The 18,429-nt window shown below is 30.6% G+C and overlaps 1 protein-coding gene across 1 annotated transcript in view; it reads right to left on the bottom strand.

The window, feature by feature from the left end:
• LOC139482327 (uncharacterized) overlaps positions 1–17,179 on the bottom strand; it is a 40,722-nt gene extending 23,543 nt beyond the window's left edge. Inside the window, exon 1 of the mRNA XM_071266153.1 lies at positions 16,959–17,179. Within this exon, the coding sequence (XP_071122254.1) occupies positions 16,959–17,107 (149 nt within the window). The 5' untranslated portion in view covers positions 17,108–17,179. The remainder of the gene's footprint in view (positions 1–16,958) is intronic.
• Positions 17,180–18,429: the final 1,250 nt, after the last annotated feature.

Here is an 18,429-nt window from a genome sequence, read left to right as displayed (position 1 = left end):
GCATCCATAAAATGCACCACACAAACTGGTTGTTTTATTAACAACAAAGCCGTTTTGCGTTTAACATGCAAAATGATGGTTGATAGAAAAGCTTTTCATTTACTGGCGAACATAAATACTGATCGTTCGTTAATGCGAAAAACATAAATCTTCCCCATTTAAAACGTAAAAAGATATGACATAAGAGTTGTCTTTTGAGCTAATAAATGCTACTACATTCATTTTGTTTTACAAGTCTTAGAATGGTTTGTAAATAACACTACTATTTAATAAAGTATAAACCCTACATGTGATATTCTTCCTCAATGTGGGCCCTATGCGTTTGGTAAATGCAATTTTCATCTTTCTATCTTTTTACGATTTTTGACGAGAAAAAGAAACAGTTTCAATTTTTATATATTTAAAATCAGTTATTATAAAATTATATCTGTATATATATATTTGGCAATGTCTCGGGGAAAATGAAAGACAATTACCGATCCATTATTATATAATTGTTTGTCATACAGTAAGGCAATAAGTCATGGTCAGATATCACATTATGTCTCAACAATGGTCCTTAGGAATGTGAGTTCATCGTCTTTTTTGATGGGTTAATGTTGATCAGTCTGGTTTTCTAGATAAACTCGTGTTTTCTTGTCGTTTTTTTTTTATATTTTTCGGTTTTTATCTGACTTTTTTGTGGTTTTTGATAGCCTCCCTTGAATCTTCTTACTTTTTTTAATACAAATATTGAGATCAATGAAGTGCGAAACGCTACTTCAAGTACGCACAGAGCGAACATATTGTGATATAAACTTAAATGGAGTGTGTCAATTGGTATTATAAACTAATGATGGGAAAGTTAACAATCGTAACTTTGAGCGACTTTTTGTAAGGCATTGCGTTTTATTGTAGTGTGGGTACTTTATTTATTTGATTTCTTTTATACTGGTATTATAATATTCAGTGCTTCTACTTTACTGATTTTTAATCTTTTATGTACGTTTTATAATTCTACTGATTGATATGATAGAGGGGACGGTTGAGATCCTAAACAAACCCGTTTATTTCCACCACATGGTCTTAAATAATATTATAAATTTGTGAAATTAGCGAATTTCATATTAATAGCCGATAGATATTCCATTATTTTTTAATGTACACTCATCATAGATAAAAGGATTGAAGCTTTGTATATACGCTAGAGGCGCGTTTCGTCTAGAAAAGACTCATCAGTGACGCTCGAATAAAAGAAAACTTGAAAAAGGCCAAACAAAGTACGAAGTTGAAGAGCGTTGGGGACCAAACATTCCGAAATGTGATTGAAATTTTCTATGATTAGGAGCGATTAAGATCTTGACACATTGCATCGACACTTGATTATTACTGACAGCCGTATGTTAAATAAAATATTTTTTGAAATTACGTGTTGTTATGTTGTTCTTTCGTTGATGTTTAGCTAACAAACCCTTAGATCATATATAAAATTATAGAAATAAAAGATGTTTGTTTAAATCAATATTTTCTAGCAAAATCTGTGTAATTGTTGCATGTTTTATTGACAACTTGATTGCTCGAAAGACAATTGATTGAGTGTAAAGATGTATATAGTATTAGTTATTATGGTTAAGTCTGGTATAATGTAGAGATTTTACAAGTAATTAAAGTCTTTAAATAGTTTATAAAAGTGAAGACAAAATAAGATGATATTTTCTTATAAATAAGAGTCCTTAATGTCTTTGAGTGCCGGTTAGTAGAACAACATGTGTATTGTAAAGATGGGTGGTTAAATAATACATGCTTTGTACGAGCATAATTTAGCAATCCATTAGTTGCACATACCTTGTGTAATCCAGTTGAAGCTTTTGTGGTTTTGGGAAATGTTCTGGTGGTATTAGTTATTTTATTTACATTTTATAAGCAATACAAAAAAATGTCTTAAGTAATAAGTTACGACTAATTTTGATAAAAAGTTATAAAAAAACCCTAGTGTCAATATAATAGCATATAACGAAACTTAAGTTGAAGCAATACGAAACCCTTCAAAACTGGATGTTAATCACGGACACTCTGGAAGTATAAACAGTCCCTTGTCAACATATTTTATTCGCCATTTTACATATGACTTGATCATTCGAGTATTGTTCGATGAACATATAGCTGAGCTTGTGACAAAGAAAAGTAAAAATGATCACCAATAACCATGATTACCACTGTAAAACTTTCGAATCGATTGTTTGTACTTCATCATTACAAATTATCAGTTCGAATGCACCACTGAAATCAACTATTCCCTATCACCTAAATCCTGGTAGGAAGCCCACTCTCTGGGACAGCATATATCTTGAATAACATATCAACACAATGCTAATGTTTCCTAATGAAATTCACGGAGTAGCGTATCATTTCAAAGATAAAGTTTCCTAACTCAATCCATGGAATAGCGTATTATTTCAAAGATAAAGTATCCTAACTCAATCCATGGAATAGCGTATAAACTCAGATATTGTTTACGTTCTGGTTGTGAAACTTAGACGGTTAAACATTTTGATACATGTTGCGATTTGTCTACTGCAAATCTCGCGTCGATTGAAAAATAACCCCTTGAAAACTGTCTGTAGCATCGATATATCTGAATGCGTAACAAATAGCATATAATAACATGATAATATTCCCTAACACCTTGTAATTTACATTATTGGACATTGGTTATATTGCTAGCAAAGGATACTCATATTTCAAGGAAAATATCAATAAAACCAAACGCTATTATAAAAGAGACTTCTACGAATTCTCATGATCAATTCCGGACAAAATATTTCTCTATCACAACGTTTCTGGTAATCAAATAATGCTCAAGTTATACTACTGTCGATATCTGAAGGAAATACGTCCAAATGTTGTTACATTCAGGATTGTCGAAACAAAGACCGTCAAGTGTTTTCTGATCCAACGCGATAAGATCTTTCGTTGAAGCCTGTAAATCTCTTGTAATCTGAGATTGTGGAAACCAAGTGGTAGAGTCTATGACGTATGAACACTAGAAAGTCATAACTTAATAGAGAGGTAAAATATGTACCGTACAGTTGGAGACAAAAGACTGTCTTTTTAAGTTAAAAGTATTCTGGCTGATATCTTTACCGTATAGATAAAATATCTGTATTCACTGTGATAAGATATTTCTCCACAGTTAAATCTACAAATTTGAAACGCGAGGCTCACCGATTGTTTTAAATATTTGAAATTTAACTGTTGATATTATATAAAAAGTTTTTGTTTAACCTGTCTGTCCCGTAGGGTATGAAATTTTGTAAATGTATTAATGTTATTTTCTTTATTATTTATTTTAGGATGATTGCTTTTATTCAAACATTTGTGAAAAGCCACTAAAGGACGATATCTGCAATAGTTTATTCAACAAATGGTTATTTGTAATGATAGATCAGACATTAGATTTTTCGACGAAATACGTAATTTTTACAGTCAAAAGTGATTCCCTCTCAATTTAGCTCTCAAATTGACAGTTGAGATGGAGTAAATTAATTAAGGTTTGATCATGCAGTAGAATATGATACACATTTGATAAAAGAAAACGTTGAAGGTAGTTTCATAGCATACACCACCATTAGATTTTAAACTGACCCGTTATTTTAACGGCCCATGCAAAATACCTCGATTTTACGTATTTTCTGCACAACCAAGAATAAAACAACGTTGTTCGATTTAGTTTCCTTCCAGATAAAAAAAACCATGCATGAACTCGATATATTAATACGCGTATTATTTGATACACCGAACGCACCAGTTGCACTCTAAACAATGAACCAGATGCATGATGTGTAAGAGCACTAACTACTTTTGTCTTCTTTGGTACTAATATTCATGGATTGAGACAAACTTGCATTTTAAATCGATATATGATTTCGTGGATTTGTTTAAATTCTGCATACAATCGTATAGCAATTTTTAATTCGTTAATTTTTTTTTAAATTGATGATGTAGTCAACTGGTACCCACGAATTCTACGAAAGTTAGTACCTAACGTATAATTACGAATCCATAGTATTCCAATAGGTTGTGCTATATAATGCACGATGAATATGCTTGATCAAACAAACCACAGTGTTTCGAACACATAATTCTCTTATCGCTTGTCTTTTTTTCATATTGGAATTTTGCATTTATGAATAGTGAATGAGTTTTGGAATGGGTGCAGTTTACTATGTTGTCTATAACTTTTTTGATATTAGTGGCAAATCAGTTTTTATACATGTATATTCATTGAACACGTTCGCAAAATAAACCCTACTCAACAACCCATTTACAGAACTACTCTCTCTGCTACGTTTTTAAATATATACCACTTTAAGACTAGTATGAATATTGTTTACATTGGCAGGAACAGCGATTTTGTCATCAACGAATTAAAACATAAAAAAGTTTTCTTTTCGAATGTTTTTGGTGATGTATAAATACACATCAACGTTTATTTTCTATTTAGAGATTGCTTTATCTATATAGAAAAGAATCAAATCTACATCTTAATCCTAACGGTCTGTCGATACGTTTATTTTGGTATTGCATAAGTCATGTCTTCTTTGATAGTCCATAACGTTTAAACACTTAATCACTGGGATGTGTTTTACTTGATTTTAGACTTTTATTTTTGGCTTTTAACTAGCTTTCAGTAAATGTGAGAACTCTCAAATCATCCTTTGTTGTTAATTTCACCCGTTTACACAATTTGTAATGAATTTCTGTTATTCAATATTTACTCTTTTTTGTGTGATATCTCGTCTCATTTTTTATAATATTTACAAACACGATTATTTTATTTAAATTTACTGGAGTACGTTATATTATTTTATGCCATTTTGTCCCAGGTTAAAGTAGTCTTTTTGACATTGTTCTCATTCTTTTTTTATATACTGTAATGATATCGTGGCATGAATCAAACTTATTCTTTCAGTATATATGTACTTTTTTTTGTTTATATGCCTTTTAGATCGAGTTTAGCCATTTTAATTGATATTCTATAATGATGTACTTTAACACGACTGTTTCAGTTTAGGATAAAGATTTGCTTGCGCCTGTTAAAACGTTTAAACCCTCATCATTTGTATGCAACTGACTTGAACTCAAGTCGGGGTGCTCTGCTCAGCGTTTGCCGTTTGTTGGTGTGGTTCTTACGTGTTTCCCGTTTTTTATATAGATAAGACCAATAGTTATTTGTTTGAATTGTTTAAACTCGTCATTTATGTGCCCTTTATAGCTTGATGTTCGGGATGAGTTAAAGCTCCGTGTTAAAGGCGGTATTTTGACTTATGTTTGTTTACTTTTTACACATTTGACTTGAATGGAGAGTTGTCGCATTGGCATTCATACTACATCTTCTTATTTATATAGTTTGTACTTAATGATTCTACTTGACAAAAATAATTTAGATTAACTAATACAGGAAGCCATTTCAAAAAAGTTGTCGTTTTATTCTTATAGTTACTCTATCAGCTATAAAACCCAGGAAAGACTTCCGTTCTATTGGTTTTTGCTTGATGGTGTAGAGATTTTGTATTGTTAGTTGACACAACCTATCCATTCTAATGTCATATTTAAGGGGGTTCGCGGGTCTAAATCATTTATATAGGATTTCTCTATATTTTTCTATAAATGAACTTTATGTAATTTTTTGTAATTACATAAAGTTCATTTTGTAATTGTTTGGCTTTATAAATATTTTGATATGAGCGTCACTGATGAGTCTTATGAAGACGAAACGCGCGTCTGGCGTACTAAATTATAATACTGGTACCTTTGATAACTATTATCTTATAGTTAATAGAAAAATAAAATAAAAAAATGGGGTCACCGTTCATTTGCACTCACAATCTGCCTTCGAAAGAAGCATACATCTTTGTAAAAGTTTTTTTCTCTGTTGAACTAATAGGAGAAATAAAGGTAATATCGAAATAAAAAAAAGAAATTTATTACAGAAATCGCTCAAATTTTACAATGATTTAGTTTAAGTACAGCATATATCGAAATTATATTAAAAAATATAGGTCACCGATGAGTTAAAAGAGATATTTCAATTTTTAAGCTAAAAAAATGGCATTTTTCCACCAAAGGGAGATAATTTGGAACTTTTTCAATGATGTTTACATTTTAAAAGTCATCTGGGGCCAACACGAATTAATTGTTTTGAATGTTTTTTGTACCATATGATAAAGTAATAACTACAAAAGGTAATAAATAAAATTTGTAATGAAAAACAAATGTTTAATTTTTTTCTAAAATTTTTATACCCTCGAGCCTCCTTAAGACATAGTTTTTGAGTTCTGAACCATTTATATAATTCAATTTACAAAGTTGAATGTTTGTTTAGATTCTTCCAAATGAGAATAAAAGATAATGTATTTCTCCTTGCAAATTATCAAATAAGTGTTCCTATGAAAATTTAGAGTCATACAAAAACTCGCTTTTGAGGAAGACATTTATCTGTGATTATTTTGAATATCATATTTCATTATCACATTTTGTGTCTCTTGTGTACCTGGTAAATGCTTAGAATTGAGAATGGAAATGGGGAATATGTCAAAGAGACAGCAGACAACAGCCGAAGACCACCAATGGGTCTTCAACGCAGCGAGAAAATTCCACAACCGGTAGTGGTTCTCAGCTGGCCCCTAAATTAAATTGGTCATAATAAACTCCAATACATATAAATGAACTAATATTTAAAAAAAAACCATACAAGACTAACAAAGACAAGAGGCTGACGTGGTACTTTATTTCTAAACATTTAAAAAAAAATATACTTGAATATGTCAAAATTCTATCAGGACGTCAGATTTGTGTTATTTAAAACTTGCATAACTATCAAAAAATGTGACAATGTTGTCAGAACATCACAGTATACATAGAAATCTTGCAATACAAATGGATGTTTGAAAAACTTTTTGAAAATGACCATAGTGGGAGATAAATGCAGAGGAAATTGAATTTACTTCTTCTCAATTAGAATGTGATCATTTTTTGGCGATTGAAAAAGGATTATTACACTGAATATATTCACATATATCACTGAAGCATAGTAACTAACTACATATTCTTCAAGAGAATTGCGATCAATCCTCTCAATATTGACAAGAGGAATATAAGGTCAGAATTTGTACTTCGATACCAATAGAGTTGCACTGATTGACGAGTTAATGAATAATATTGTATAAAGAACCAATAATTACCATCAAGAGGCCTATAACGAAGGTCATCATATGAATTCGTCTTTCAATTATTGAAACTATTGTGTATACATAAAAGTAGTAGAGACAGCACCAGACACTTTTTATATTAGATGACTATGTGTCTGTGTTGGTCAAACCAATTCCTTGGTTATCTACTCACCATAGCTTCACAAAAGAGATCAAACTGGAATACATCCTTAATATAATAGATTGTATTCACACATTCACATGTATCATATAAAGCAAATTAAGAAAAAACAAGAAAAACCTTATCCCCTAAAAAAATGAAGCAAAAATAACAACGAACACAAAACACATGAAAAGACACAAGTTTTAGAAAAGATACTTCGAGAACTTCTTTTACAATGTAAATCAATAAGCTGATTCCAAAGGAAAAAAGCGAATGAGAATAATAAAAACCGCATCCAAGCGAAATATATGCTACCAAAGATGATATATACCAAGATTTATGTGTGGTCAAACAAATTAGATAGACGAAAAGATACTAAAATCCTAAATTAAACAACTGTCTATATATTGACACCGTAATAAGAGCCTGTCAGTTGATGGGTGGAGCTCCTAAATCTCGAGTCCAGTTAATCGCGAAAACATTTGAAGACGACGCTTAACCTTTCATCACATTGATAATTGCTTAGTATTTTAACATTGACACATGTTACTGAGCCAGGCCTACAACCTAGTCATTGGGTGTCAATAATTATACGTGCTTAGCATTTTATCTTTTAAACCTGAGTTGGTTACAGATCTATGATTGTCTCTGATAAATTTATTGAAAACTTTTCGATACGACTCGAGACAATTTAGTGCTTGATATATTTTGTAGAATCTGGTCTTTTATCAATGACTGCACAAGTATACTGACGTAATGACTTTTACTTTTTTGTGTTGTCTAGTTGCTGTTTGATAGACGTCTCGAAGTAGTCAATTTCAAATATATAGATAATCTACGCAAACTTATTATAAGTACTAATGATTTCTCCAGAGGAATGTTGTTAGCAAAAGGTTTAATTTTTGATAAATACATATTTGATTTATGACTGAGCTGTCATTATAACAAATAGATTTGTTTCCCCCGATTTGTTTGCTTTGACATTTTAAATGTTTAATTGGCCTAGTTAACAAAGCCGAAACAATCAATGTTGAAGTGTAAGAGAGTAGTTCCTTAATAGAAACTTCAATGAGCTGGTATGTTTTCATTACAATACTCGTCTTTTCAACCAGATTTATATGAATGCGATTTTCTACATTTGAAAATGCCTGTACCAAGTGAGGAATATGACTATTGTTGTTCATTCGTTTGATGTGTTTTGTCATTTGATTTTACCATTTGATTAGGGAATTTACGATTGAATTTTCCTCGGAGTTCAGTATTTTTTTGGATTTTCCTTTTTCTTTTTGGCCTTCTCATGTCAGAAAGTTAATACAATAGAATAACCCATATATACTACAAGAAGCACACCATTGTCCTAAATATATGTTTTACAATTAATTTGATGACCAAGGACATTTTAATCCATGATTGACCTGGATGGAAACGATCGGCGGTAAATGACATATTTACATGTAGTAATCCAATATTTTCTTCATCAAATATACTTACCAGTCAACGTTTCAAATAAATCATTTTATTTGTCCCAACAGTATTTCCCCAGTAATATTTCATTTTTGTTTCAAGAACAAGCCTGATCAATTACCACACGAGTAAGAATCTCATAAAACATGTACGTGTTTATAAATAGTTAACCGAAATACTTAGTATCACAGACTGAACTAAATCGTCGTTCTCACGTCTGGTTAAGTAATAATTAAACGAACTTGTGCCCCAGAAAACCTTGTTTACGGATAATTAAAGCAAATCATAGATTACAATGGATCTTGAGAGTTGAAATACAATATTGATGGCAGTGTTGATGGTAATTATCAAGGATAGCATTGGTTTAAATCATATGTAGATCACACAATATAGCCTTTCCGTCATATACAAGACCATATAAACCATGTCGCAAAAAATGTGTTAATGATATTAAGTGGTAAAGAAATCCTACATTTAAGTGTTTTCGCCCGTTAAAGGGTTTCAATTTAACATTTGATACGTTGTTACGATGTTCCGATGTAAAAAACATTAAATCACTTGCGAAATTTTACATGGCTTATTACATCTTCAAAACAATTTCATTAACATGGATCGTTATCTGCAACAACAACTTAGCAACAAAAGAAGATACCAAGGGAACAATCAACAGTCGTAAGTCAGAGAATTACACATCACAGTCTTCAGTCCACAACATACAGAGCACTACCACCATACTCTGGGAGACAGCAGATCTGCTCTGGAAGGGTAAACAGTGATTGATAAAATACTAGTGACACTCGAAAACGTGTTCTAGAAGTGTTAAATTTCATTAATTAACATAACCATATATGTCTATTTCTGTAATTTTTATAATTTGATTGATTGATTGATTGTTGGTTGCTTTACGCCGCATGAGCACAGTTCTACTAATAGTTGTTATTATCCACTTTGGTAGAGTTGTCTCATTTGCAATCTTACCATATCTCCTTATCAAAATATTAAAAACGAATATATGTCAATAACAGTTTATTGAAAATGATGAACTATTATACCAGAAAGGAGTTGATGCCAAACATGAAAGTAAAATGACACATTTAAAACATAATACATAATACATCACGGAATTTAAAAAAAGACAAGAATTCATGGTTGTACATACGATGCAGTTTTTGAATCTACTCTTCTAAGGGACCCGTACTTTTAATAAATGGAGTTTTAATTTCTGTTAGTGACGTCATGAAAAAGGCGACCATGTCTGATGACGTAAAATATAAAGAAATATCTGAAATCTTTGTAAGGAAAGGATAAAAATCATTAGAGGAACAAATACCACCACTATATTAATTGGAAATCTCTAGACAAACGACTATTGGTCGTAATTTTAGACACTTGGTTTAAACTTTATAGGTTGATCTATTTTTTTAACATGATTTCTACTGAGAGAAAAAAGATTCTAGCATTTATTCTAAAACATCTATTTTTATTGTTTGTTCGATCATAGTTTATCATATGTGCGTTTATAGTTTATTTTGGAAACTTGTACGTATCAGGAAATGTATTTCGTGACTTGGCTTTATAAATTTTTTCAAATTCAATAATTAAAATTGTACGTTAGAGATCAAAAGATGATTCGTAAGTATTTGAGAAGGTGTAAGACTGTCGATTTATGCATAAAATATCAAAATAAGAAAAGACCTTATCAATGCTAAATATATTCGAAAATGTAAAATATGACTTAATTTACTGTTGAAAATTTAAAACATTGTTGAAGGTATTTTTATAAAAAGTCTGCATTTTCAGGATAATATGCATGTTTAACCTTTTGGTTTTATTTTACCAATACCACAATATTAAAGAGATCAAATGAAATGTCATTTTTCAATCAAAGGATTATTGATTGTTAGATTTATTGTTTCTTACCGTCACGTTAGCACATAATGGCTATACATCATGACGAAAACAATATTATTCACTTATTGACTGGTTATGAGAAACATAGAAAGTTTGCTGTCCCTGAGATAGCATATATTGTTCGAAAAAAGACTTTGGTAATAGTTGGTATCTCAGGGACAACAAACTTGTTATTATCACAAGAAAACTGTCAAAGGAATCCACATTAACCACCAGGCAATTTATGTGCATGATGTTTGGAAAACATTTTTTAATGTAATCAAATCTAAGAATCCTTTTGTTAACATTCCATTGAATATAATTGTCTGCTACTTAGAAATCTACCAAACATAAATGTATTCACAAACGAGAAAGTCGACGACATAAATTCAAAATATTTGTTACGTTGCAGTTTAGGTAGTACCTAACACTATAGGGCGATACCTCTATCAAATTAGCTAAACGTTTGAATCACATTGTATTGTTAAGGAAATATTAAGGTTATCAATGATCTAAATAAGTGTTCGTCAAACTGCTATATATCCAATTTTCCGAGAAAGTATGTGGTTCAAAGTTACATTGTTCCTGGTAAGTACTTTATTGGAAACATAATTACATGATACCGTCGACAGGTACAGATAATATTCTATATGTACGTCCTGCTTTCATTATTTTAGTATTTTACCTTAAATTATATTTGTCAAATGACGATTCATTGTCGCTATGCATGATGTTTACAATACACTATCTGACTATATTACTATGTGGCAAGCGATGTGGTCATTCTTTAGTATTCAAATTTTACAAAGGTGAGACATGTACGTCATCATTTCACACGAAATAGTGAATATAACTTCTGGGTTCATCCAGTAAAGAGCCAACAAAAAGATTTATTCTATTTTAATGGCATACAAGATTGGAATATGTTGCCAATTAATGTTTAAATAATAAAGAAAACAAAAAGGAATTCAAAATCATGGTCAAAGAGAACTTGACCAAAAGTTATAGTGCGGCTTCATCAGACTTCTTTTTATATTATTAATAATATTTTTATGTCATATTTATTTGTGTGTTATCTTTTTTGTATGTTGAAACTATAAGCCGTTTACATGAAGGGACCCCATTGGAAACATGCTTTTGAGCTTTCATGGGTTATCCCAGATAAAATATCAACAAATGTTTTCATACACTTAAGGATACTGCACTAATAATAATGACAATACATTTAACCATATATGTGTTAGTATTGTCTTTATGTATCGTATATATTGTGTATTGTAATTATAAATATGCTTGATATTTTATTGAGTAAAATAGTATTATTATTAGTAGTAGTAGTAGTATATATTGAATGAAGATAGGCAACCTCAATGCTACTGTATACATCATGCACTCTGTTATCTTATTATAGTTTACCGATGTTAACAAATGCAATAAAACCGACAAGGAAAGGTATCACCCGTGTACCAAAAGCTATATTTCTCTTTATTTGTGTCAATTTGTCTTGTTACAGCACGTCTACTGTTGCATTGTTCGCCTTTGCAAGGGGATTGTATTTCAACAGCTCGTTGATTAATGGTTTTAAATCTCTGGTGAATTGTTACAATAGATCTGAAATATGTTTCATCAATCATAAAAAGATTGATATCCTCTTATATAAAACATTGCAAATAACAATGTCACATTTCAATAAATTTGTTCACGTTAATGTTAATTACATCGTGTTAAAAGGAAACATTTTTAAGTTGTTAATTTCGATTTAACGAAGAAATGCTACTTTATGTAAAAACCATGTACGCCTTTCAGTCATATTTCAAAGTACTATTTTTTATAATTTATTACCATAGGTGGGTCGAACAAAATAATTTGTCTTATGCTCCTTATACATATTGTGATACGGTATATTCGAACAGTGGTTTAAATCAGAGGCAGATTATACAAAATTATAAAGAAATATTGCAAATTTTTAATCGCAATTTTAAAGATTTTGAAACTTTTGATTTTTCTACTCTTTCACTTATTTCCATGATCAATTGCTCAAATACAACGTCTCACTAAACATTCCAAAGGGTACTATTTATGTACGATTATTTGCCGACATGTTCTTGTACTCATAATAAGAATATTTCCAAAAAAAAGCCTTCCTTCACATATTACAAAATAAAAAATATCGTTCAAAGTTCTTGAATTTCATTTTTCCATCATATTGATTATTCCCTGTCACTTAAGGTGGTACCTTACACTACAGGGAGATAACTCTGTAAAATCAGCTAAACGTTTTAATTACGTTGTGTTGATAAGGGAAATTAAGCTTCTCAATGATCTACATTAGTTTTTGTCAAACTGCTATATAACCAGTGAAATTTTTCTGATAAAACGGTTGGTTAAATTTTTTAAAATTTTATATATTTTTGTCAAAGGGTCAAAGTAAATACTTTGTCAAAATTTTATGAGAATTAAACGAGCCAAATAAATTTTAGTGAAGGTGTTGGGTACCACCTTAAAAACTCACTTGAGGAATTCTTGCATATTATAAATCACATTGAACTTGACATTAAGGAGTCGACGTAAATTAGAAGATGTGCCATCACATTCATATGAAAGAAAGGGTTGAACGCTAGCAAATATGTGAAAGATCACATTCTGTATGTGCATGTTCCACGTCCAGAGTCTGCAATTCAATGGTTGACTTGGATGATATCTATCATATATTATTTTGTTTATACATGTGGGTACATAGTTTTCTCGTTTGAATTGTTTTGCGTTTTGTAATGTTTGAACATTTCCTAGATTACTATACAGTATGGATTTGGCTACTTCGTTTTCTGGTTTGAATTGTTTTGCGTTTTGTAATGTTTGTTTGAACCTTTCCTAGATTACTATACAGTATGGATTTGGTTGCAGATGACTTGTATTTGAGTAGATCTACATCGTTTGGTCTCTAGTAGAGATTTGTTTCAAACTCTATGACAATCATATCACACATCTTTATTTAACAGTTAGATCAATAACACGTCGTTTACATGGAATACCATGTGCGCATGATCACATGAACAGTTTTTTTTCAGTTGGTCGATATAAAGAGGATAAGGCAAGATAAAAAAAAAGGTCGAATATCAACGATTACTATTGGTACTGTTTTTGTATCATCAGCTTTTCAATGTTTGTAATAGGTTTTGACCTTTTAAAAATATGTTGGCCTCGAGTCTCACTGAAGAGAAACTCAATGTCAAAATGTCCATCTGTTCTTCTAGGACTCACGATTTTGGTCCTTTTGAATACTGAACAATTAAAACTCAAAATGTTGATGACATAAGCGAACGCATTGATGAATATTTGCTTGAATGTAATTCTTTTATATATGTTTCGCTCTATTATAAATCAAATTTTGAAATATCAACTCGGTGACCAGTGGTTAAAGATTCTCTATTTTACTTTATGGCAATATTCAAGATTTTGATTCATTATTAAGAGGAAATAAAATAATCTATCCTATAGCAAATATTCTCATTTCCCTTCACGGAGACACATGAACTAGTGTGCGCTTTATTGAATACGGTTAATCAGTACACATATATGTGCATTCAGTATTATAAATTGAATAACACATACCTGAGAGGATGATATAGCAGATTATAACTCATTGAAAAAACGTTTGCATTCTTGTCTTTGTTTCACTTGACAATGTTTTCTCGGTGTAACAATCTGCTCAAGTACCCTCTCAGCTATGTGCTATTTATATGATAACAAATATGAACTATAGGCAGTGCCTTGATCGAGCTTATTACTGTGTGTTTCAAATATGAATAATTTGTTTTGATATGTTACTTCGGTGTAGAATTTCATAAAAAATGAATAACCTAAAAATTTCAGCACCTTGACATCATTTATATTTTACTAGATTTCCTATGTTAATTGGTTTTGAGAAGATTTGTCCATCTAGAGTGTGTCGAATAACCATGACCTTATGTTCAAGCTTACATGTTTAGGATATCAGTATGTATAATGGAAAAAAACTCATCTTAGATACCAGGATTCAAATTTCGTATTTGTGTCAGACGCGCGTTTCGTCTACAAAAGACTCATCAGGGTCGATTTCATTGACGATTTAAACAATCTTTATCAGGTGAATAGATTTTGAGGATTTTATGTCTACACTAAACAGTTACTAAGCTGGAAGTGTCAAATGAACTAGCATTAAACTAACACAGAATCACATTATTGTGTCCAGCCTATATATACATAATACTCTAAATTGATTAATTTACATTTGTCTATAAAACTGATGTTGGAATTCAGAATCAGAGACGGCAAATACTATATATAATGCTTATACAACTATGTAAAATTTAATAACTTGAGATATGTTTTTATAGATTACCTTATAACTCGTTTTCTGTCTGCAGTCTCTTAATAAATCGAAAATTATAGCTCATCATTTTATCATTTGTAATTTTTAGTTAGGATATTCATTTACGGAGAAATCAAGGTCTGTGATTAGCATCGATTGGACAATTTATCTCTGTCTTTATATGATTATTCTCAAGTTTAACCATCGTGATCATATTTAATATTTGCTAAATGAAGAATCATCAGTTTGTTACTACATAGTGAAAAACATCAAAGACAGTAGGCTATACTTTTGTTCGCCAGACGTGTGTTTTGTCTTCAAAGGTTCACCAGTGACGCCCAAAATATAAAACAAAATAAAATAAATTCAAAAATAGAATACATGCTAAAGAGCACTGAGGACCAAACAATTCCGAAAGGTTTTGACAAATACAAATAATGTTATCTATGTCTGGATAGAATTCCTTAGTATGTCGAACCAACTAAAGTTTTGTAAACATGTAATATATGACCATGTTAATTCATGCCAACACGTGCTGAACACTGAGCTGACGATACGATCGGGGAGGAAACCTCCACCAGTAGTGTATAAAATGTATCATTTAAATACACAATGCAACATATCCTGTTGGAACATGTGTCTGTTTTATCATGCTACAATATTCAATATCTGGCGGATCTAGAAATTTTCATAAGATGGGGCTCACTGATTGCCTCAGAGGGGAACTGCTCCAGTCATGCTTCAGTGATTCCCTATATAATCAAGCATTTTTTCCCAGAAAGGGGGGCCCGCCCATCTAAATCCTACTCTGATATCACACTATATTTTTAATACACGTATAAAATTACAACATTTTGTAATGTTTGCTTTACTCCTCTATTTCTTTCTCTCTCATTGGGAATATCATGGGAGAATATACGGCGTAATTTATGCTATGCCAGTCTGTCATGTATATAATCCATCAAGTAAATAATATACTGCGTTTAACAACTGGCAATTTTGTTACAGAAAACATTGAGAAATGTTACTACGAATGTAAATTGAAGATGAGCTCGGACATGATTATAGTTTCATTTTTAATATATGAAAAAATGTAATATATCGTTATCTTAGCTAAGGAACAATAAATATGGAGAGGGAAAGTATTAATATTGTATGTATTGTTTAACCATTTACATAACGAGGAAAAAAATCATGTATACATGCTAAGATTTTGTGCATATTTTGTTGTGTCATTATTTTTTATTTGTTTCTTTATGATCTAAACATATGGGTAAGCTTTAATTTTCTTAATCTAGAAGGTTTTCTTCCTTCTTTTATCTTATATTTTTTATTGTTAAATCCAACTAAGACGTTGAAACAATTGATAGCTTTATCATTTAACTTTAATATATTTGAAAAAAAAAACTTTCATCGGTGAGCTTTATCTGCATTGATTGTTTTTTTTAATGACAAATATTTTTGAATATTATGTTCAGCGTTAAAAGAAAAATAACAAAATATAAAAAAAAGAGGAAAATTCTAAATGGAAAATCCCTAAGCAAATTGCAAAATTAAAAGCTCAAGCACATCAAACGAATGTATGACAACTGTCATATTCGTGACATTATATAGGTATTTTGTTAAAACATATATTTATATTTTATGAAGAAATAATTTGTTCCTATATATATATATAAATTCCTATATATTCAATTACAGTCAATTATTACATTTGGCGAAATAGTATTTCTTTATAGTGAGTATAACGAGTATTAGTACAAATACCATTAAACGGCGGTAAAAACTTCTGAATTTCTTTAAGTTAACCACCATAAATAAAACAGTTACATAAAGTACTGCATTTTTTTAAGTTAACAACTGAATATTTATACATGAAACTGCGTTATAGGTAACTTACCAGGATTGAGGTGTATCTTCATTTTGGAAAATATCATCGTCTTGGGACTGCAGTAGATATTCCGGATACGGATAAGCTAATATTAAACTATTGTGTAATATTACAAAAATTGTAAAGCAAGATAAAATTGTTATTAATCGAACAGACATCGTTTGTATATGTTAAAGTCAAACTATGACTGTCACTATCAAGATGGAATCAATATAGTTAATTGTGAGAAAATAGAAAGAGTGATTTATTAACACCGAATTATATATGCTAAAAGTTTCGCCTACGTTTGGTTGGTTGTATTGTTTGGGAGGGGCTAAACACTCCGAAAGTTTCCGTTTATTTTGCATTTATAATAAACTGTGTGGGTATCATTGTTGTCAATGAAATCGAATGAATTCGATAGCTTGCATTGATTCTCATTTGAAATTTTTCACTAATTAATTTTGTACATAGGTTTTGGTAGTGAATATTTTATAAACAATTGTAAATTTAATGTACTTTTTATAGTTAAGTAATCGATTACTGTCTACTTTAGCAATTAATGCAAGTAATTGTATAGACGGCTTCTTTTATGTTAATGTAGTAATACATGGTAATCAATTATCATCTCCGTGCAACTGATTATTTACCTACAGTAAAGGGGACTTTTTTATTTAAATAAAGTCTTTATTCGTTATTGCACACAAAGAAATATGACGATTGAAAAGATATGTGTCTATTTCGGAGATTTAACAAGCCTGTAAACAAATGAACCTTCCAAAGTACATAATTAGTCTATTAAAACACGAGAACATCAAATACCGAGTTTAGTACGCACGACATGTGTTTTATGGATTATAATTTTCAGATATATTCGAGACCACAATAGTGAAGTAGTACACCCCCATAACCATGGCTAATCGAATGCTTATTTTATACAAAGTCTGTTTTGTCCGGCCGTTCCTAAACAAAAACACATTGTGCATTCTTGTTTAAATCAAGACCAAAGGTCATAAAAAGAAAATTTCATATTGTTCAGGATGTCAGCTTTAATGCATATTCTATCATCTTAAAAATAAGACAATGGATAAAAATAAGGAAAACATTCAGCAGAAAAAATAATAACAGTCTCGTTTCACGAACTTTGACAACAATCTTGCCTGATATTAGTTAAGTACCCAATAATAACAACCCAGACAATTATTCGAAATACCTCCAGCTCCGAAAAGACAGTTTCTAAGCGGTTCTACCATTAAAACATTTAATATTTGAAAAAAATAATAAAAGAGTACTTTTGAAAATACACAGTCAACCATAAAAAAAAAACAAAAAAAAACAAGCATTCGAACATTCGAACACGAATTAATAAAAATCAACTAATAAAAAGTTAATTTCTAAGAATTCTTTTCCAACGCAGAATACAATGTTTTTATTAAAGTCTCATCTCTCAACAAGTACAATCAATCTTTATACAATAGTAACATTGTAAAATAACACTAAA

Source organism: Mytilus edulis, chromosome 7, assembly GCF_963676685.1.
Source record: "Mytilus edulis chromosome 7, xbMytEdul2.2, whole genome shotgun sequence".
Lineage (NCBI taxonomy): Eukaryota > Metazoa > Mollusca > Bivalvia > Mytilida > Mytilidae > Mytilus > Mytilus edulis.
Note: the sequence above shows the minus strand (reverse complement) of the source record. Positions and strands in the feature narration are given on the sequence as shown.